This window comes from Trichoplax adhaerens, genomic scaffold, assembly GCF_000150275.1.
Source record: "Trichoplax adhaerens TRIADscaffold_1 genomic scaffold, whole genome shotgun sequence".
Lineage (NCBI taxonomy): Eukaryota > Metazoa > Placozoa > Uniplacotomia > Trichoplacea > Trichoplacidae > Trichoplax > Trichoplax adhaerens.
Window position 1 is genome coordinate 10,729,051 of NW_002060943.1, and position 23,429 is coordinate 10,752,479.

Here is a 23,429-nt window from a genome sequence, read left to right on the forward strand (position 1 = left end):
AAGAATAATTTTCCACTATTGATGTACATATTTATTTTGTCAGGATATCTTTCGAATTTAAGATACATTCAGGCCAAAATATTTTAACAAAATTTTTTCCCGTACTATATCAAATCCATGTACTGAACATCAAAATGGTGTTTTATAAGTATAAAGCAGTAAGTACCATGTTACCATGAATTTAAATAAGAGAATTCTAAAAAGCTAAACTAACGCAAGGAGAAGAGATAATTGTAACGATATCTGACATATTAAGCGTACATTCAGTTTATACATGTCGGAATAACACGGATCAATAGCAGTTTAATTAAGAAACGCAGTAATACAATGAAGTTATGAAAGGGGAAAGGATAAATGCAATTATCTCTCGTATACAGTAATTGAGTATACATCCAATTCGATTATATGGTGGCTGTATGGTTTCATACAGAATACCTTGCTAAGAATATGATTTTGCAATGATGCTGTAAAGTAAAAATGGTGATGTTGTAATTTCTGTGACTGGTGAATACAAAGTAAAAATCTTTTAAGTACCGGTCCCATATTGACTTAAACTAGCTTTTACTTCACGTAATATGCATAACTAAGAATAGTGAAGATAGAACTTTTATTAGCACTTTCTGTTACTCGAATTATTCCCATTATTATAGAAGTATGTTACTTGTAAACAACCCTTAGTCTAGTTATCCTTTATTACAGTACGTTTCTTTAACCATAATATCCTAATATAGTTATTCTATTAGCAAATATTTTAATGTATTACGGTGCTCATACGTAAACGTAACTGCCGCAAGACTATTGCCTAGATTAACTAACCTGACTTAGGATTAAAGCATCTCATTACTTTCTACACGTAATAGCAATAAATACCAAATATATAACAGCCACCCTAAATGAAAATTACGACAAGACATTTATCTATATATCATATTTTGTACAACAATTGCAGACTTTACTATAATAGCTACGATGATAAAGTTATTTAAATGCTCAGGTAACATCGTAATAGCTAATTACAGTTGTTCATTAACTGATACCTTGATTAATGGTGCTGCTTTGGAGTAACTTTTGCGTAGTAGGCCTAGCACAGTTATTATTAGATAACATTTAGGAATTACTAAAACTGATTTTATGCATAAAATTTTACTTTTTTCGACAGATAACTACGAATTCTTCGAATATTATCAAGTACTGACAACTAATATTCGTGTAATGTAGCAATATAACAAATCGGTTGATTTTATTTTCCAGTAAAATTTTTGAATTTATAGTTTAATCTATGCGAGTATCAAAAGATGCTGTCTACTTTACAAATATGTGAAACTCCGAATGATAATATCACCAATGAAAAGCAAACTATATTATCTGGCAAAGATAAGAATCTCTGTAAAAAATTATTTTGAGACACTAATCTTCCTATTTTATCACTTAGAGTCGTAATAAGGAATTTATAACCACTGATATATTTAGTTACTAATCCTAATGCAACATGATAACTACACCTGATATACCTAATAAGCTGCAGTAATTCAAAATGTGCAATATATGGACGACATTAAAATAGCAGATACTAAAAATCAATGAAACAGCGGATTTATCTAGTACACCTGGCGGAGCGGTATCAATAACTATTTGAGTTGTAGATCCTGCTGTATCTTCGGCTGACTTAGAGTCAGTTAGTACCGTGATTAATGAAAGGTGATGAATAAACTGTTGTAAAAGGAGTAAACTGTACGTAGATGCAAACAATTTATAAATCGAATTGTATAAGAAAATAAGATTTCTCTAGTAATATCATTTTTTTAAACCTATTCCCTTATTGATACTCTGCTCTATGGAATTACAAAAATTTAGACCTATATTAACAGTGACAGTATAATTGCCTTATATTTACAGAAACTACCGTAAACTTCACTTTCGTGATTGGGTATGTCGAATTATTCCGCCTAATGATAATAATAGCATATTTTCTTTCTGATCTTTGTCATAACATCTTCATATGACAGGAAATAAAGTCTAAAAGTCGATTGTATAAATTCTACATGTGACATGAATGGGTATAATTTATGAATAATTCAGCAATAGATATTCTCTCATTTGAAGAATTAATCTATTTTCTATCTCAATTTCAATAAATATCAGCTGTACACATCTTGTAATACATTAGAAAAGAGAACGATTTCATATACTAGTTAAGATAAAGTCAATAACTCTTTCAAGAATGTAAATTCAAGTAATTGCAAATTATTACATTAATTATTCATTTCTATCAGATTGGTAAATTAAAATTCTAAAATTTTGTATAGTTTTGAAATCTTAATTAAGCAAACTGTCTCCTATTTTATGATATAACTGACATCATCAAATGGAATTTTTTATAAAATAAAGAATATATATTATCTAATTTTAAGTAAATAAGTCTTGATAGTAAATAGTAAAAATAGCTCAAAGATGCCTTTAAAACCCATTTGAACTCTATTAATATAAAATATAATAAGAATAACTTTTTTTATTGTTTCATTGTCGATTAATATTTACAGGCTAATATCCTTTCTATTACCGAATTCATCACAACAGGAAATTTTTGACTAACTATATTAGCTTGTCTTTCTCTTAATGATAATCCTTATAGTTCTAGTATTTTAACATTGCGCATTGCCTAAACATTAGCGAATGATTGTATTCGAATCACTAAAATTTAAGTATTTCGATTATTTTCAATCAGTATAGCTTTTCATTTTACTTTACTATTTCAAAATACCCATAGAATTTATTTCGAATCAAGTAATCCATCGCTAAAAATGAATACCAGATACAATTTATATTTTCTTATCTTCATCCTTTTAAACCTATCATCACAAAGCGAGAAAATAAATTTATACATTGGCGGTTTTTTCCCAATAGATAATGTTGGCTGGAATGGAAGTGGTTTAATACCGGCTACTCAAATGGCTCTTGATGATATTAATGCTAGGGAAGACATTTTACCCAATTATCAACTCAATCTAATTATTGGAAATACGAAAGTAAGCAACAATGGTTAATTGATATGGCTAAATTTATTGCATTAACATTAAAATATAATTTCATCGATAAGCAAAATAATGTAACGTTAGTATCAAGTGTAAGAAATCTAGTACTTTTCATTATTGTATTTACCATTACGAGTATTCTAAATTTGATTGAACTGACATATTATAAACTACAATATATTATATAAATTTATATCACGTAAAAAATCTTGCGATATTCGTAGTTTGTCCTCCTGTGAAAGAAGATATTTTTTTCACGGTCGTCCATTTTAATGCTATGAGGGAATTTTTAAAAATTTTCTTTTAAGATAAGAGTGATTGATGTAGTGCAAAAAATAGGTTTACTTTCAGTTTTATCTCTTTAATTCGCTTGATTAATCGATACATATAATAAAAATTGTTCAAAGGAATAAAACAAATGCGTTATACTCATGCAATTAATGGAAATTTGATCATATTTTTTTCATAGGCACTAACTAACTTGGGTGTTAAAGTTTTATTCGACTTCATACATCTACCTCCAACAAAAATTATGCTGCTGGGTTGTGGATTTGCTCGAGTGACATCAGCTGTGGCTGGAGTTGCAAAATATTATAACTTGATTCAGGTTGTATGAATTTTAATTAAGAACAAAAATACCGAGACATATAATAATAATTCCTAGCTTATAAGAAATTTTTTAATTACTACTAAAATTACATCGTTATTCTTATAATATTGAAGAATATCATCATGCTTTTGTTCTTGGGTGTAGATTCAATTATTTTAAAACCAGACTCAGTTTGTTATTATACCAACCCCTGTACGTTATTTTGAGTCGATTGTCACTATTATATTATAAATTTAGATAGTTTGCTTCCTTTCGTATTCGTTATTTTCTTAGCCAAGAATCAGAATATTTTCTGCAATTTCTTGACTCTCAATATGCCATTATTCGCATTTATAAATCAATTAACGTGTAATCTAGGCGAAATTTTTAGTTTTTGTATCATAAAAGTTGAATTATTGCATTAATTATTGCGCTTGCCAAAGCCGTTTTCACAATTTTTCTTTCGATAACGCTGTAGGCTGAGAAAATTTTTCGACTAAAATTATATGCAGATACTTTTAGCAAATGAACAAGTGATTTCAAATATTAGCACTTTAACCGAATAATATCTTCTGTAACTTCCAGTACAAACTACAACCACATCAAAGTACTGTATTTTTTACAAATGAAATTGTAGTATCAACTACACTTTTTCTTAATGAAGTTTTCACACTATAAAGGTGATGTAAAAATAGCTTAGCTAGCTAACTCATCTCTAAGTGAATATTTGCAGTAGTCTATTATTATTAGTCTTTCCGTGAGAAATAGGCCACGAGTGAATTACATTCATTTCTGAAGCTTCAGTCTTAAATTAGCTAATCTTTAGCCTAACTTTTATTTGCTACGTTACTGATAGGAATTAAGCACCGTCAATTTATCGTAAGAAATATTCCATGTAAAACATTAATTTTACTGTCTTATGATGGAGATATGGATTAGCGAGTTAGCAAATAGACAGCAGTGGTACGATACCTAACTACCTATATGGACGATATAGTTTCGTTAACTCGAAAAGAAATTATTTTGTTAATTTCATTAGTATTCTCCTAAAAGTTGCCCTAGATTTAAAGCACGAGTTTCATCAACTCTTAGTAATTGAAGCGTAGAAGGTAGAGGTGCAATGCATCAATTTACAGCAATTTCTGAACTTTGCCTATACCTTTGAAAATTATAAGATATACTATATTACACTGTTCCTGAATTAATATCAGTATAGAAATAACTTCTACGTTAATTCATTTATCCTCCAAAAAAATATTAATTTAAGATATCATAACCGAATTAAAGAATATTCAAAGTGACGTCATTAAATTTATAAGAAAATTCGTGCCTACTTTACACAATTTAGAATAACACGTGTCATTGTATCAGATGATAATAACGGCAACACAACAGTTCTAGCACTAGAATTAAATTATTGCACTATATTGATACGATATTCGTAGGAATAAAAGGGATAGTGAAATCTTTAATCAGTATTAGCAGTTAATTGATGCCCGTGGCTGTATAAGTGATATAATACGGGTTTGGACAATATATATGATGATAAAATCATCATTTGTATCAATTTCATATGTCATTACCAAATGAATAATCCGGAACCTATACGGATGATAATGGGCTATATCCATTATAATAACATCTTAAAACTACAGAGAAACTTAAATATCTACATTGAATTTATAAAATTCGTCTCAAAATTTGATTACAATGGTAAAGTATTTATTGATAAATCATTCAGTTATCGCACCTCATTTATTTACGATTATTGAATATTTCAGACAACGTTTTCTTCAGAGAGTATCTTGTTATCGGACAAACAAAAGTATCCATACCTTTTCCGGACTTGTTTTTCTAATAGTGCTTGGAGCTTACCGCAAGTCGTATTAGTTAAACATTTCAATTGGACTAAAGTAGCTACTATTGCGAGAAGAAGCGAAGTTTACGATGCAGTAAGTTAATAAACAACATTAGTTGATAAAATACGAACAAAGACCGCTAAATTATGTAAGCCTGATTCATTTTTGCTATCCAAATAACACTCATTGGATCATTTATTTCAGCTATAATACCAGTTACTCCTGTACACGCTTAGTTGCGTGTTTCTAATAATTAAGTTCATTACATATTCTTGCTAAATCTCAGTTTGCATCAATAAGGTAATTTTTACCTAAACCTTTAAACGTAACCTAGTCTGACAAGCTCAATCCAACATTCCGTAAATTATTGAGCATTCACTAAAAACGGGACTTTTGATATTAGAGCATTGAAAGGCTACTAAATGACTTACATCACGAGAAGATTAAAGTCATTGCAGCTGAAGGGTTTATCGCAGGAACTAATGTTAACCGCCAAATTGGAAATCTCAAGGTATTTAGATAAGATGTTTTTGAGCCTAAATCTTCATTTTAATTCCGTATAAATGCTTCCATTTTTTTTAAGTTCATCAAATTTAAACGTTATTTTCGTGGATTTTATCACTTTACCATCTAATATAGCCTGAATTTATAATTAGTTGATTTATTAACTCATAATTTTATAGTTAAAATATTTATGATCGTAAAAATGACACTTAAAATCTCTGCATTTTATGAGAGCATATCCCTAAAGAATGACTGTAGTAATACAGTAAATGTAAATGTAGACTGCTAATTACGAAATTGGATAACATTTGTAGGAAAAAGAAGCGAGAATTATCATTGGACACTTTCAAGAAGAAGATGCACTGGAAATATTTTGCCAGGTTAGTATAACGATTGAGCGAACTTCTAATAGTGGTATCTGTATCGGATAGATATCACCTGCCAGAGCACATTATCTTTTCTGAGGTAAATTCCTTAGTAATAATTTTCATAGCCTTTGGTATAGTTTCGTAGCACGCATAAAGTAGCAGCAAAGTCTTATTTTTTTTAAATCAAAATAAGAGGAGCCATACGAAGGCTATTACATTAGAATAGTATTAGTATCCCATTTAGAATTCCTTATGATAATTGAATAATGAAATTTTGCGACACTGCAAGCCAAGAATAACTTTTCAGCAGAGAATTTATAACATCTGCTCTTTACTTATCACACTAATCCTAAATTTAATAATCAATAGTCACTATCAAACATGTAAGAGTATTTGCTATATTATAATTTGAAATCAAATAAAATTATGATCATAGCATTATTAAGCAAAACATCAATAATGAGCTACGTCTGCATAAATTACAATACCGTTACTTAGTTCAAGAAATTTTGAATCATAGAATTCAGTCGCAATTATTCACTTAAAAGAATAACTTTTAAATAAATATAAACAGATTCAAATCATATCAAGATCCTGTCATATAAAATTGTAAGTATTCAATACTGTAACATAATACATTGTAATATACCTTCAGGCTTACAAGCATGGAATGTATGGAGCTGATTATGTCTGGATTGTACCTGGCTTTCTGTCTTCTACGTTCTGGGATAAAGCCGTTAACGTAAAACACGTTAATTGTACACCACAAGAAATTGCCATAGCCGCCAATTATTCTCTCTCAATCGATTTTGCTACGATTAATACTGCTGATGAAACTACCATATCTGGCATGGTTCGATGCTTTATTTTTCTATACTGTATTATCCTTATCGTACTCGTATATCTGATCTAGCTCAGATTAAATATGATATATGTCTATGTTATATTTTTTACATATACATAGACACCACAATCATTTGATATTAGATATCATAACTGGCCATCAATTGTCAATCATACTTATTGGCCTAATAGTTACGCTGGTTTTACATACGATGCTGTTTGGGCAGAAGCTTTAGCTTTAAACAGTTCTCTTAGTCGAATAACAAAACTTAATCGAAGTTTGGACGATTTTCGGTACAGCGATAGTGAAATGGCAGGAATTTTTAAAGAGGAAATGTATCGAGTCAATTTTTCTGGGATAAGTGTAAGTCTTTATATGAGCAATATTAAGATTATTTAGCGAAAAGTGTTAAATGTATAGACGAATATCAATATCTTAAGACGACAATAGTAGTTTATTATAAATTTCTAGCTTTACAAATGACTGTTTAATTTTCAAGTATTGAAACTTGCCCTTATGATAGAAATACGTTGAAAAATCAATTATTAAATATTATACATGTGATACTTTCGAAAGATTTGCGTTCGTCATAATCGCAAGAAATTACAGAGATCAACTAGAGAAATAAGAGTTTAATTTCAGCTGGCGTTAGAGGAAAAACCGCATACGATTACAGCATATATACAGGACGAGGACTAGTCAAGCAGATAACGTAAAATAGGATGGGTAAAGCGTACAAGCTTACCGTACCACTAGCTAATAAGATAGATGTCTAAGAGTTACTTTTATAATATAAGAAACTCTGATTAAATACTTAGATCAGCTCGGGGATTAACAGAAGGAAAATTGGTCGAAATGACATTAATATTAATGTTATAATTTTGTACTGTAATACTTACTATCTTAGTTCCATATTTAACTTTCATCTTCGATCTAACATTGTTTCCATAGAATATAATCGAATTCAACAAATACGGTGATGTACTCCCACATACCACCTACTTAGTTCAACATCAAGGTTAGAAAAGCTGATGTAATATATGACTCAGAGAAAGTTCTATAAATAATAAGTCACTGTCACAATTTCTTTTACAAACTTTTCTTTCATAGCTTTGTGAGCGATACTAGTCTACTAGAATACTTATAATTCCCTTTACTGATAAAGATCTAATATAAGATACAACCACACAAGTATAAAGTAGTTCCAGTAGAAATGGTAAATTAATTTTATTAGGCTAAGGTCCATTAGTAGCTAATGGTAAATAAAATCAATACAGTATCTCGGACATTACTCCATAACAGTCACATATTAACAATTTCATAAAGTAATCATTAATATTCTTGTATGTATTTGCACCCATAATCATATGCAGGTGAAGTTAAAAGAGCGGTGGCTACGATAATAGCTAAAGAAGGGCTAATCGATTTCTATGCAGCCTCTCCAAATGTTATCAGATGGGCAGGTTAAAAGAGTTTATTAACACTGGCGATTTTACACCCTATATAATATAATATAATCGTATATTGCATTGCTTCTCTAAATAGTACGGTAACTACATGGTAATACTGTTATCCGAATGATTTATGTTATAATTATAGTGTTGTTCTTTCTCTGATCAGGCAAAGGACCTCCAGCAAGCCAAATCAAGCTTGTCTATGTTGAGCGTAAAGTTCCTATTAATGTATTTATCATTATGGTTGTCTTATCTTGCATGGCTATACTTTTAGCGATTGCTTTCCTGATTTATAATAACAAGTACAGAAACGAAAGGTAATATTATATTGAATATTCAACATTCTGATTAATATCTAATTAGGAGATACTATAAGCTATTAATTCCATCTTAGTAGTATCGGTTCAAACAAATCTCTGTTCCGGCTTAATAACCTTTTCTCAGATAAATTTTAATTAATTTTCATAATAATTCATTTATGAAGGAATTTGGTAGATTATGAAACTGTATTAACTGAATGCGAAAAATTTCTTTAATATTGAAGCGAATGCAACAAATATTTAGCAGTTACTGTTAGATTTAGTTAAATTTAAGTCATAGTCATACTTAATTTATTTGTTTACTAAACGATCTCAAACACATACAATAGTTGTATATTACCAATAGGTAAATTGTTTTATTTTCTATCGGAACACGTATGCCTACCTATTCAACAGTATCACTCGAGCCATAGTATATGCCTGAATGTATGCTACTCAAATTAGCATATTGATTAAAATTTCAATAGCATTTTCTAATCGAATCGTTATTTTAGGCATTATTATGCTATAACTAACACTGCTAGTAAAAAATTTTATTATTTTCTCCTTAGGGTTATTAAAATGTCTAGTCCAAATCTAAACAACTTAATTATAGTTGGATGTGTAAGCTTGTACTTGTCAATTATTGCCAGAGGAGCAATTAGCATCATTGTATCTCCTGTCTTTTGCATGGTAAGGGATCTTTCAGCCATCGTATGATACATGTACGTAGCATATTTTTTGGGGGATGCGTAAGGGAAATTGATTACTTAGTTTTATATTTTAAGATGAAGATTTTGAGTACAAGAATTGATTTACTGTATACCTACATAGTAAATTATATTTGACTATAAGTCTCAAGATAGAGAAGACCTCTATCTGTCTCATTGCTTCAATCATATGCTGTATATTAGCTGATTTAATATTAACATGTTTAACGTATGGTTGATTTTGATTAAAAGTTGGCTCCGTGGTTGACAACACTAGGATTTGCAACAGTATCAGGATCAATGTTTGCTAAAACGTACCGGGCTTATAAGATCTTAACTACTAAGAAACGAATTTCTGTGAGTATCATTTTAAAACAATATTTTATCGCTTATGAATCATCTGATAGATACGAATTTATCATTAATAATGTTATAAGGATTACGTTAAATTAATACTACATTATAATTACGATATTCTATAGCCATATTTGTATTAAAGATAGCGTATTATACTTTAACATAGCCGATCCTTTAAATTTTTTCCTCCTTTTTTTCCAATTAAATCGATATTAATCAGCCAATACACGATTATCACTTGTATGAAATTGTGGCCGCCTTAATCCTTGCTGAAACCGTAATACTCACTACCTGGACATTTATTGATCCAATGAAACCAATATATAAATTATTACCAAGAGAGGTTTGAACTTTTTAATAACCTGATTCTTGATATCGCTTTTTATCTTATCTACCTTTGCTAATGAGGAATATTAGAATGATTTTCGCACGGTATCTTCGATAAGAATGATTGCAAGCCATTTTAGATTCTTCTTATCGCATTACTATGAATTTTAATCATCACCTTTAAGCATATATGCCAACTTTTTAAAAGAAAGTCGGTTATTGCATCAATATGAATCGAAATTAATTATCTTCATACAATGTATAAACCTATTAAACGAAAGAAACCAATGTTTCACTAACATAAGCACTCTATTCCGGAATAATCCGGCTATTAATGATACCACTATAACAATATCTTTTTACCTCCTAATATATATCTTGCAGTAAATTAAGATTCTCTCAATCATTTCCATAAACAGGTCTCGTCTAATCAGCAATCATTGGTGGTCATTCCGCAGTTATTGGAATGCAATTGTCTACATAACATCATTTGGCTCGCGACTATTTTAACACTTAATGTATTTGTACTAATTTTTGGTGCGTTCTTAGCATATGAAGCGAGAAATATAAAATTATCAGTTATGAATGAATCCAAACAAATCGCTTTATGCATTTATAACGTGGCATTATTATGTACTATTGTCATCCCAATCTCATTTTTTCTACCTAATACATTTGGAGAAACATATATTGCTTCAAGCGGTTTGATTTTATACTGTACTACTACTACTCTTTGCATCTTCTTTGTTCCGAAGGTAATTTTATAACAGTTTCGCTACTGATATTTCGAACTATTCGAAGATGGTATCATATACTATGTTACATCGGCATTAGTTTTTAATTCAAGAAAGATATTTGATGGCAACTGATAAGATATAAATACATTTTGTTTCAGGTCAAGCTTAACAAAAGCGACGCTCTAACTATTACTAGCCAACTAGTATCAGTAAGTCGAAATAAAAGATCGCCTCTACGTATTCGTAATAAGACTACATTGATAAGTATGGGATCCAGTAAGTCAGATATCGTTCAGAAATAAACCAGTCTACTACAAAATGGTTGCCAAAATTCCTGCTGTAATTGCGAAATATATATAATATCTAAACGCTGGCTAGATGCAGTACATTGTGGAATAAACTGCATCGGATTCTTATAAGTAAAGTGAAAACACCCTACTCGCAAACATATATCTGCTCATTTAAAGAAATTTTATATAAATACATAAGTATATATATTTGCTGTATATTACACCTTAAATGCTAAGTATATTTTGCGAATGCCCTTAAGTGGCACTCATCAGTCATCGATACATGCATGAGATAGAAATTATGGATTTGGTATTTGATAAGAATTGATGAGAATCAGTGAAATGAAATTAATACAGGCGCTATTGTCTACTTTTAAATGGAATTTTTTTATACATCTTCTTTTTGAGCAGAGACTAATCATGCAATGGTTAAATTTAAATCTAAACTTGCTTAATATGGCCACACCACTATAAACTAAACAAGTACTGTTTGCAAATAAGATAATATGAGTATTCTAAACCCTGTAAAGAATGAAAAGAGGCAAACTAAGGACTAGTAGTTTTATCTACATTACGACCAAAAATAGTTGAATAGATTTAGCACTTCAAATATTATAATATAAGCTGCGTATTTGCTTTCTCCGAATAAAAGTGAGGATATGATATAAAATTGTTGGTAAGTAACCGGTTGCAAAATACTATTTTATAGGCCACAAATGAAATATAGCAGAGTACTCAGTATCACAGAATTAAATAAAATATAAATACCGGCTACATCTTAATAGCCCTAAACTGTTAGTATCACTAAGTATAACTTTATAATTTGGGAATTAAATGTAATTTAGTAGGTTTACCACAGACACGTTGTAGTATAGGGCCTCCAGAAACTTAGAAAGTCTATTTGCTTATGGTAATATGGGTTATTATCGCCAAACTTCTTAGAAACTATTATTAGTTTTTGAATATTTGATAAGGTAAATGTAAATGCATGTCTAATACTATTGCCCCAAAACAGTTTTCAATAAGAAACTTAGAAAATTAGGGTTGTTTTGGTAATTTTGTTTACATTTTAGCGATAAATAGTGCTAGCGTTGGCTTTTGGCTTTGTGAATTTTTCTTGATACGATATTGAGTTAATGATCATTTCTATAATATTATGTACAGTATTTTTATTTATCTTCACACAGAATAAAGTGTCTGCAGTCTTATTTCCATAATCGTTACGATCTTGCGGTAATTACACCGATTAGTTCATAATTAGCGCACTACTTCATAGTCCAGGTTAAACACTGATATACTTGCTACATGCTCTATCCAGTTTAGTAGTCACACACTGAATCAGATAAGAGTCCGATATTCAGTAAGAGTCTGTATATTTTGATAGTGAAAATCATTGGTGCTACAATTTCGTGAATTATGATGGAAATCTGTAGCTTCATTGATTACGATCAATTTCAATAAGTTGTATCAATACGTTTAATGGATAATATGGCCACGCAATGCACCGCATAGTGCATTTGATGCAGGATTGGAAATTGATTTTTCGATGCAAGTGGCTATATGAATCAATAAAAGCATTTGGTCTCTGCTACTACGGAATATTAATACATATTTATAAAGAGAATAAGTTATTTGCTGATTATAACTATAGAATAATGTATATTCTTAAAGCTAATGATAGCGTAGCAATACAATTATCGTGTAGTGAATATATATTCGTCATGATCACACTGTGATGTGTGCGGTATGCTTTTATTAACATAACTTAACTGATAGATTTTAATGATAAATGATGTGAACTAGAAGACTATTTTGTAGCGACGCCGGAATAATTCAATCAACTAGGTAAAATGACGCCAAAAAAATTAAGGAAACTTTTCGAACTGCCAACCAAGGCAGCTGACAATAAAGATGAGTATTGTTCTCTACAGAAATTATAGCTATTTTGCGTGAGTAAGTTTGATGGTATAAATATTTCCAGTAACTGTTTTACTGTATAGTAAAGAACTATTGACATACGAGAAAAAATTTTGTTATATTACCTCAATACATCAAATCGGCTAACTTTTTACTATACAGCACATTGTTTCTCTTACCCCTCTACGTTGCAATATTTATCCAAAACCTGTAGTAAATTGTTTTTGAAAATATTAGGGTGATATAACTATGAATTTTACCGGCCGGATACATGTGGTTCGATAAATTAAAATCTAGCAATTTTAATTTGTCAATATCGTATTATGTTTCTAAGGACACGTTGTGAAAACATCATGTAAGGAGGATGTAAATTAAAAGATCTATAAAAATGTTATAAATTACCATATGGAAAATATAAATAAACAGTAGCGTTCTCGTAGCTATATTACGGTCAGGGTTAAGCCAATAGCAACGAAATCGTTCACCTACATGGTAGAAATGAACCTAGAAATATTATCTAAAAACATATTCCGACTTTACTTATATCACTCTTGAATAATAATTCGAGATTATCAACCGTCTTCCTATAGGAAAATCATCTCATAAACTTATTTAAATATAAAAGTAAGGCATATAATACGAGGTTATGGTGTGGAATAGTAGAGTTGTCGTACTAAAATTATACCATACACATTAATGCACACAACAAATACTTTCTTTATTGAAAAGCCGTGTTTCACATCGCAGTTTATGATAATTTCTCGTTTATAATAAATAAGTTATTCTAAAATCTGGCCCTATACGCAAAAATTACGGGACATGTCTTGAAATACATGCATTCCATAGCGATGTTAATGATATTTTAATAAACAGATGCTGTATCGCAATAAACTAAGTATTGGATTGTTAATTATTAGCTATGTTTATTATACTATTTTTACAAGCTATAAACACTGGTAAGTAAAGATACTCTGCTGAAATAGAGATCACGATATGTAACATGATGCTGATTTACTGTTGATGCTAGTAATAAGAATAGATGATTAATTCATTTATTAGTCAAAAATAATCTGTATCACTCCCTTGCCGATGGTAGATTTTATATTCGTAAAAAATAAGCAGATTGTTGTCATGCAAATAGGAGTTATAGATCCTGGAGAAAAATATAAGCTGGCAATGTTAGAAAATTTATTTGCTATATGAGTATGCAATGAGAATTAGAGATGTGAGGAATTGCTATATTGTATAAAGAGCCTATTTAGAAGTAATATCTCTAATTTTCTATAAGATTTCTCTAAATATAAATCTTTTTTATATAAGACTCGTTTCTGATTTTTATAATTCTTCTACAAGTATCTATTGTAGTGTAAAGTTAATCTTGAATGGTCTTCGTACTATGAGTGCGTGAGTATTTTCGAATCGATAATGATACAAATGGCACATACTAGTATAATAAGTAGTCATAATTTTAAATCTATCAACGCCAAAGTTTAACTGATATGCTGTAATTTAGTAAAAGAGACTAACTGTATCATTCCAAATCAAGATATTGGCAAGACACTGGCGAAACAACAGATCATGGAGGGAAAAATTTTCAAAGACATGAAATACTTTCATCTGATTCACGAACTTGGATCATAATTGAATTTCGAAAGACTCTTATAGGTTACGGTGTTAAATTACTGAACCAAACTGTATTATAGCGCGATAAGCAAATTTTTCTTTCCTGATCAGTTTTCATATATCTATCCATATAGTTAGTTTATTAAAGTACGATCATAATTTAGAAGAAGAATGTACCGAGTTTTTCTGTTATTGTGCTATTAAAATCTAGTTCGTTTATATATGATAGGTTATATAATCCTACTAATATATCAATAACCATGAAAGCAATCGAACTAGAACAGAGTTGCTCCTGTTAGAAATTATTTTTAATATCTTTAGCAATAGGACTAAACAAATCTTTATTTACTGTTTATACAACAATTCTAAAATAGAATTATGGTTATACTGTAGGTTAGATTGTAAGGTTATGCAAGTATCTGTTCGTAGAAGACATCTACAATCATCGATCGTAGCATTTTTATTCACAATGTTTTTAATAATTATATAATGAATCATTTACAGATTGAACTATGTTAGCACAGTGAGAGAGACCGAGATGGCAAGATAAATACAGGCATTTCAAGAAGTATAAATAAATAGGCAACCTATAGCATATAAACCGTAGGACTTATTGTTATTACTTAGATACAGATATTCTTTAGTTAAGAACTGATTTACGTAACAAAGTAAAGCTAACAAGAAATCGGACTCATGTTATATTATTTCTAGATACAATATTACATAAATATATTCTTTTTACGAAAACATAAAATAGAATTAAAAAAAGTAAATTAATAGCTGCCATTAATTGTGAATTCACGCAATGATCACAAAGGAATATTGCTTTCATTATTCTTTGCAAGTCTTGTCAGACACTTTATTGTTGATATAATTGCGTTAGCAGATAGCAACATAAGTTTAATCAAGACGTTTGAACAAAGATTTAACTCCCATTATCTTGCAGTAACCCTAAACTGGGGTTACATTGCATTTAATTCAAGGTAATGAAAAAATAATGATAAGAAAATTATACCGCAGACTAAAATTAAATTTAGATGGATTAACTTTCCAGAAGATAACAGAATTTGTAGCATTAATACGTTAAAATTGAGAGAGAAAACATTGCCAATTACATCATTTCTACTTATTAAATTTTTAAAATAGTAAAATACTATAACAACAAATAAATATCTTAAAATTGAAAAATGAGAATGAAGAGTATCGCAATCAAAACTGATCTGGGCGTCTATTAAATCGAAAGAAGACATAAAACCTTGAGATAACCTTAGGATAATCTGTATATTAACTAGCCGAGTCTATTTTCAACCATTTATTCGGATAATTTCATGAATAAATAATGGCAAGACTACGAAATTGCACCAAGGATGATGTAAGATTCATCCTTATAATTACATTCATCTTTTTAAAATTGTTTCAGGCTCAAATAAAGGACTAATATAGGGAAAAAGCTGTCATTGATCTTAATGGCAGGAGTCAAAAGTACATTATACTTGTAAAATATTTACGCAGATCCGTAGATTAATGTTACTGTTATTGTTTACTATGAAATAAAGCATGACTACTGATATTCTTCTCTTTTATGTTTTTAGAATGAACTATTAGTGGATGGAAGTCGATAGATTTAGTATATTTGTAAATAAAGTCCTTTATTATTTATATTGTTCCATAAAGACATCCATTTTCGTCATTATTTTATTGGTTATTGTGTAGATATAATTGGCAACATCGGTGCTCTGATCAGATAGAATTCTTTATAATTTTTACTCTACCGTTTAATTTTAATTGATATTGAATATCTTTTCCGATCAAATTCTTCAAAGGAGTATAGGTGCCATACCAAATTAGTCTAAAATAGTAGATGTGTTCTGCCTTCTATGTAACTACAGCGCCTTTATTTTATTTTTCATCAGCTAAACTCCTACCCATATACCTACGTTCCAGAAAATTTCTAAATAACATATTGCATTATGAAGCTTAAAATTATTATATTTCTGTTATTTTATATAAGTATTGAAAGCTTCTGCGAAAGTGATAAAATTGACCTGTATATTGGTGGATTTTTCCCAATCGATAATGTCGGTTGGAATGGTAGTGGCTTAGTACCAGCGTCTCAAATGGCAATCGATGATATTAACTCTAGAGATGATATATTACCTAACTATAGGCTTAATTTAATTGTTGGAAACACCAAGGTAAGAATAACTAAAATAAACTAGATTAAAAATGATCCTACTGCTGTACTTTCTAAGGTCTATATCGTTATCACTACTTGATTCTAAATATTAAAAGTAATCTGAGAAAATTTGTTCCAAAAAATTTTTTGCCGCTAGGATTATCAATTCTTTTATAATATCATAGGATTGAATATATGCACATTACCATTGTCATGTACACGTATTTACAGCTCTTGTTCTTAAACGTACCACAATTTAATTTATAAGGAGCATACCATTAATCCCTTTTAGTTTCACGAAAGGCTAAATCGTCTTCAAAAGTCAATATGATGATATTCATAGTCTATTTCCTTTATAAAGGCATCGGCTACTTTAGGTGTTAAAGTCTTATTCGATTTTATCCACCTGCCGCCAAAGAAAATAATGCTTCTAGGCTCTGGTTTTTCTCGTGTTACGTCTGCAATAGCTGGAGTAGCGAAATATTATAACTTAATTCAGGTTAGTTTTTGTTACATATATAAAATATCTTTACGAGACGTAATACACTATTTATATCTTAAGACTGTTATCTTCCGATATTATTGTATTGCATATCAGTAATAACTGGTGTGCATAAAGCATCATTTATCAATATCTATAATTTTTGTCAAACTATAGCAATACTATCTTTATAATAAAATAAGTAGTCTAATCTTAAAGTCCTTTGACAATCGTTGTGATGGAGTGGAAAAACCTTAGTTTTATTCAATTTGTAATGTACTACTCAGTTTCCAATTTTAATATTCTATAATAAATTTTTGCATTATAAATATATGAATAAATTCAGATTTGAGTTATTATTATTGCTATCAATTTTTTACTGACAAGGCAACCTTTTAATTGACATTAATTTCGTATTATTTCGTCAAACAATCCTAGCAAGTCTTCTAAAAACGCAATTCCTAACAGTTGAAAAAATATGCGCTCCATTTCTCTTCAGAACCATTTCATTGGCAGCGCAGATGAAAATATTTACGCATTGCGAGTCTCGTATGCTTAAATCATTTAGTGTTTCTAATATTTATTATACTTTAAAAGACCGCCGGAAAACGCTAAAAAAAATACGTTAACTTTCAAAGCATCTTCTCAGTAGATTAATAGTTAACATTTTGAGGACCATTTCTAGGCTCGGCCATTTTTACCAATAATTTCTTTTTACAATTGTAATGAGGAATTGTAATTACGATGCTTTCAAGAAATTTCGTCTATTATCTTGGTATATAAACTATTTAAGCAATCTGCAATTTTTAAATTGGCTTAATACTTCCTATATTACACCCCCAAGTAGAAATTAAATTTTAAGCAATAATATTGTATAAACATATACTATTCAACCAACACCTAAGATCGCATAGTAACAGCCTATTAATTTTTAACTAGAAAAGTTATTTATTATATCAACTCACAAGATTAGTAATGTGCGGAAGTGCAATATACTAAAATTAAGTGGATCTGGCTGCAGTTTTACTTACAAAATTATTATGAACCGAGATCAGTTTTACTTTATTCATTTTTGGTATACACGGTAATTTGTAACAAATTAAATCTAATACAAAAATGGAGTATAAATGCGCATAGGATAATCGATCATTACTAAATATTAAGTATTGTACGAGTAATTAACGATATTAGATTCATTAAATTGTATTGGTATAATTTTCCACAATTTTTAAAATGCCAACGTTATCTCTTCATAATAATATTTGTTATACTTTGACATCATCTCAAGATAGATTAAGTATTAACATTGGGATATAGTATGCTAATTCGGTTAGCTAGAACTATTACGGTTAGAGAACGTGTCCATAAATCGTGAATATAAATCAGAATTCTAATATTATATGTCTTGGTCGGTACTGATCTTAAGAGTTTAGGTAAAAATAAATTAATGTCAAATTCTTTCAATTTAGTAACTTATTCTTTCCGTTAGAAATAGTTTAAATCTCAAAATTCTATGCATCTTAAACCGTACTCAAAGAACTTTTTCCGTATAACTACGATTTTATCAAGTTAAAATAGCCTAAATATATCAAAATTTATACAGTTATTTTAAAAATTAAGCTTCTGGAGATAGGCTGGATCTATCGGTTCACTTAACTGTTATAGATTATATGAATGGAATAGTATAGTGCGTAAAGGTCAATACTTTATTATAAAAGGTAAAAAGAGGCTGATTCCTATTGTTAAAGATACACAGTAAATATCTCAAATGAACATACGGGTATCATATTTTATATGCAGTCCACGATTGTGATTATATTTAGCTTGAATAATTAAGTTGCTATGGCTCTTTCGATAAACATGATTTGCAAGTATACACGCAATTTAATACTCTAATTGCCAATAGCCGAAGGCTGTATCCACCATTAAGCTTAAATCAGTTACAATACGCTAATATCGCCTTTCATTTTTGATATCGTACTTTCTGAAAGTAGTAATATTAAAGAATTAAAGCTAGGGTTAACGTATCTTTTATCATTTTGAATATGCCGTAAAATTTAGAATGCTTTGTTCTAGACATCAGAGAATCAGTCATATCTGATTATCTACCGTAAATTTTTGATTTACTAATTGCAAAATTCGCGGCGTTGAAGAATGACAGGTGACATATTACAGTAAATGACTAGTAGCTTCCGCTCTATCATGAAGCCATTTCTCCACAATTTACAGCATCATGTGATGCTGTAATTTTAATCAAAGATTGCCAAATGCCCTACTTGTTTGAACTTTCCTTTTCAAGTACCGTAATGTAAAGTAATGTCAATCGCGAAACATTTCATCCGTAGTTTATGGAAGCATTTGCAATACAACCTTTACCAAAAAATATCCGTATTCGTTTTCAAGACAAGCTTTTCGGATTAATTTACAATAACTGATATATACTTATTTCATCACTGACGTCTATGCGTGCATGCGAGGATACCATATATAAGCAGTACTAATGTTAAATAATTTTTAAAATAATCTTCCATGTTTATCAGCAAAAAATCTTATAAAAATTATTCTATGATTGCCGAATACGACCTAGATTGACTAGGGCATTTGATTGCTAAGAATTTAAAATGAAAGCTTTTGTTCAGAAAGTCTATTCATATAATTCTAATCATAACTTACCAGCAGCGACAAAAATTTTCGATTTATGAAATTTACTAACAAGTTTTAAGGGCTGGTAACAATTCTAGTGCAATAAAAGATCGTTCAATTAAAGTAAATAGACGTGTATGCGTATAACTTGTAGATTCCTGATTTAGCACAATTATATCATAGCAATTAAAAGAGGTTCGAATTTTTTGCCCTAGCTGATGAGATTTATTAATTTACTTGACGATAAACTATTAACTAATTTATTTTGGTCAGTCATTAAGTTATGACCAAATTACTATCTTCCATTTTGTTCATGTTAGACAACATTCTCTTCCGAGAGTGCTCTGCTGTCCGATAAAAGTGAATATCCATTCTTGTTCCGAACATGCTTTTCCGTTAATGCTTGGAACATACCTCAGGTAGCATTAGTTAAGCATTTTAATTGGACACGGGTAGCTACACTGACCAGAAGAAGCGATCTATACGATGCAGTAAGTCACATTCTGTTTATTGATATTTTAATCTTAAATAATTTAGTGCAACTTATCTTTGGTAAGAAAAATTCGCGTTATTAAAAGCAAGTCACAGCTTTACGTTCTGAGCCAATTGCTAATTTTATGTACTACTAGTAAATAATTCCTTGCTACAACTTTTAGAGTACGGAGAGATTATTAAGTGAACTCTATCGAGCAAAAGTTGAAGTAGTCGCTAAAGAAGGATTTATCTCAGGCACTAATTCCAGCCGCCAGATTAGAAACTTAAAGGTCGGTAATAATTATATTACTTAATTTAAATAATTATTACAATCATAGAAGATCATTCAACTAGTATAATACGTACTGTTGATTGACTCTTTCACATAATAATATCATTAAAATAAATCGTGAGATATTTCTGCTTAGTACTTTAAGTGAAGCATTTCTTGAATATGCAAAATATGCGTATACACATGCATAATATCTTTTACAAATAAATTACTAGTATATCCTAATTTGAAGAGAACAATATCTTGATCAGGAAATTTTCTGCTTCTCAATGTCGTTCAGAAAATGATATTTTATATGTAGTCGTAGTTAAACCTTAAAAAAGTTTCTTTCTAATTACACTAAATCAGGCATCGATTATACCGAGTTAGTAGATAGAAGGAGTTTTGACTTATATTAATAATTTTACACGGCAGAAAAAAATTAGGAAATATAAAAGATCGTCATCTGATATAAAAGTTTACATAAATATATGATATACAAATGTCGTATATACTGTATGACTAACGCATTAATACGGCACGATCTGTATTGAAATCAAGGCTATATTTTGCCTTAATCGCGATTAATAATAATAGATAGAGGTAACCTTGACCAAGGCGAATGAAGCATATGCAATTGTAAAAGTATGAGCGTATTAAAAAGTTTTATCGGAGGATGATTTTTTATGCAATAAATGTACTTGAATTAATATGCTATTGCAGTATGATAGATCTGTATGCAATCAGTTTAACTTAGAACAATTCTTTGCTAAAGCTCTTTCATTATGTTGAAATATCAATGAACATGAGAATTACGGGCACATAAAGCAGAAATTTTACAGTTTATGATTTTCTGTTGATAATCTCTCTATTGAATTACAGTCAAGCCAAAACTTGCTTTCAATCACTAAATAAATTCATTTTCTCTTTAATCGTAATAGAAAAATGACGCTCGGATAATTATAGCGCATTTACAAGAAGAAGATGCCATTGAAGTATTTTGTCAGGTCAGTCTATCAGGCATAGTTGATATTGTTATAAGGTTAACGATTACTTATAGACACAGCAATATTAATGTCATTAGTCTACTATCCTACGGTCAAGGGTTATAATCACTTCCTTCAAACAAGCTGATTCTATGATCTACATGAGCAAATTACGGGCTAGTAGATTTTCAAATTTTAAGAGAAGTGGATCGTTTATATATCCAAAATATCCAAAATATTATCAATTAATCTTTCTTAAAATAGATGCTAGCATAAGCTCTGAGATTTACATCAGAATTAAATGATAAATACGTCCTGTAGATTATGTGTTTTGTATTTTCGTTCTATCAACTGGCCTTATATAGTCCTATTATGTATAGTATCTGAGGAGATATGGTCAATAATTACGACTGAATCATCTTTTGCATAAACAGGCTTATAAATATCAAATGTACGGACCGAACTATGCTTGGATTGTACCCGGGTTTCTTTCTAGAACATTTTGGAGCAAAGCAACAAAGCTCGAACATGTCGATTGCACTCCAGAGGAAATTGCGATATCTGCAAATTATTCCTTATCGATAAGTTTCGCTACGATGAATGTAGTTACAAGTGAAACTATATCTGGAATGGTAAATTTAAAATATTTTTGATATTACCTGAATTTAATATTGCGGAATATGTAAAACCTTACATTTTGTCTAGTATAATGAACAAATTTATCCTTAAGATTACGATAGAACTCACTTATGATAATTATTAAATTATATATTACTGTGATATATACCGATCACGAAATTCCAAATTTTAGAAAAATAAGGGCTTTATTGAATCTTATACAAAGATTAACTACACACAGCTCTACTCCAACCGAATACTACTACTAAAGACTTCTAGAACGAACTAACAGAATAATCTAAAGTTGCATGCTTTTATACTTTTCGTAGCATTCGCAGCTACAATCTGCATGGCAACCTTTTACCTTATTTTACACATAGTAAAATTATTCTTAGTAACACTATTCTACTGCCGGCCATCATTAATCCGATAGTGATACGACTACAGTATTTACGTAGACATTATTCACACCAGCCAAAGTACAATGAATTAACCATATCCTAATATATGATATACAGTTCTATTTTTACCTATAGCCTTATTAGTAACTCAACACCTTACTGTATATAGTCATCTATACTCTAGCATAGAGTCTATACTACTACAGTCTATAGTTATGGCTACCAAATATCTCCTAGGATAAATATCTACCGTACATTATACTAAACATGGCTAACAGTCTACAATCACAATACTAAGTTACATTAAAATTATTATCACGCATTACTTGATTCAATACTACAAATAAACACTGTTACATTATTACTTGACGATTTATAAATTACTACTAACCGACTGTTTATCTTACGAATTTAGACGCCGAATAACTTTAACATTCGCTATAATAACTGGCCAACTATCGTAATCAAA

At 29.8% G+C, this 23,429-nt stretch overlaps 2 protein-coding genes across 2 annotated transcripts in view; both read left to right on the top strand.

Moving 5' to 3' along the window:
* Positions 1-2,948: 2,948 nt before the first annotated feature.
* On the top strand, positions 2,949-11,382 carry TRIADDRAFT_52577 (uncharacterized protein; the record flags this gene model as incomplete). The annotated part of the gene is made up of 15 exons (XM_002108232.1): positions 2,949-3,026; positions 3,502-3,639; positions 5,403-5,573; positions 5,884-5,991; positions 6,299-6,364; positions 7,008-7,205; positions 7,317-7,559; positions 8,148-8,214; positions 8,570-8,659; positions 8,817-8,967; positions 9,522-9,642; positions 9,912-10,016; positions 10,237-10,359; positions 10,763-11,098; positions 11,239-11,382. The coding sequence occupies 15 exons, from the start codon at positions 2,949-2,951 to the stop codon at positions 11,380-11,382; spliced, it is 2,139 nt and encodes a 712-aa protein (XP_002108268.1).
* Positions 11,383-16,880: 5,498 nt separating this feature from the next.
* The window catches only part of TRIADDRAFT_52578 (uncharacterized protein), a gene marked incomplete at both ends in the record, with an annotated part of 11,199 nt that continues 4,650 nt past the window's right edge, over positions 16,881-23,429 (top strand). The window contains 6 exons of the mRNA XM_002108233.1: positions 16,881-17,105; positions 17,448-17,585; positions 20,531-20,701; positions 20,867-20,974; positions 21,897-21,962; positions 22,376-22,573. Of these exons, the coding sequence (XP_002108269.1) occupies positions 16,881-17,105; positions 17,448-17,585; positions 20,531-20,701; positions 20,867-20,974; positions 21,897-21,962; positions 22,376-22,573 (906 nt within the window). The remainder of the gene's footprint in view (positions 17,106-17,447; positions 17,586-20,530; positions 20,702-20,866; positions 20,975-21,896; positions 21,963-22,375; positions 22,574-23,429) is intronic.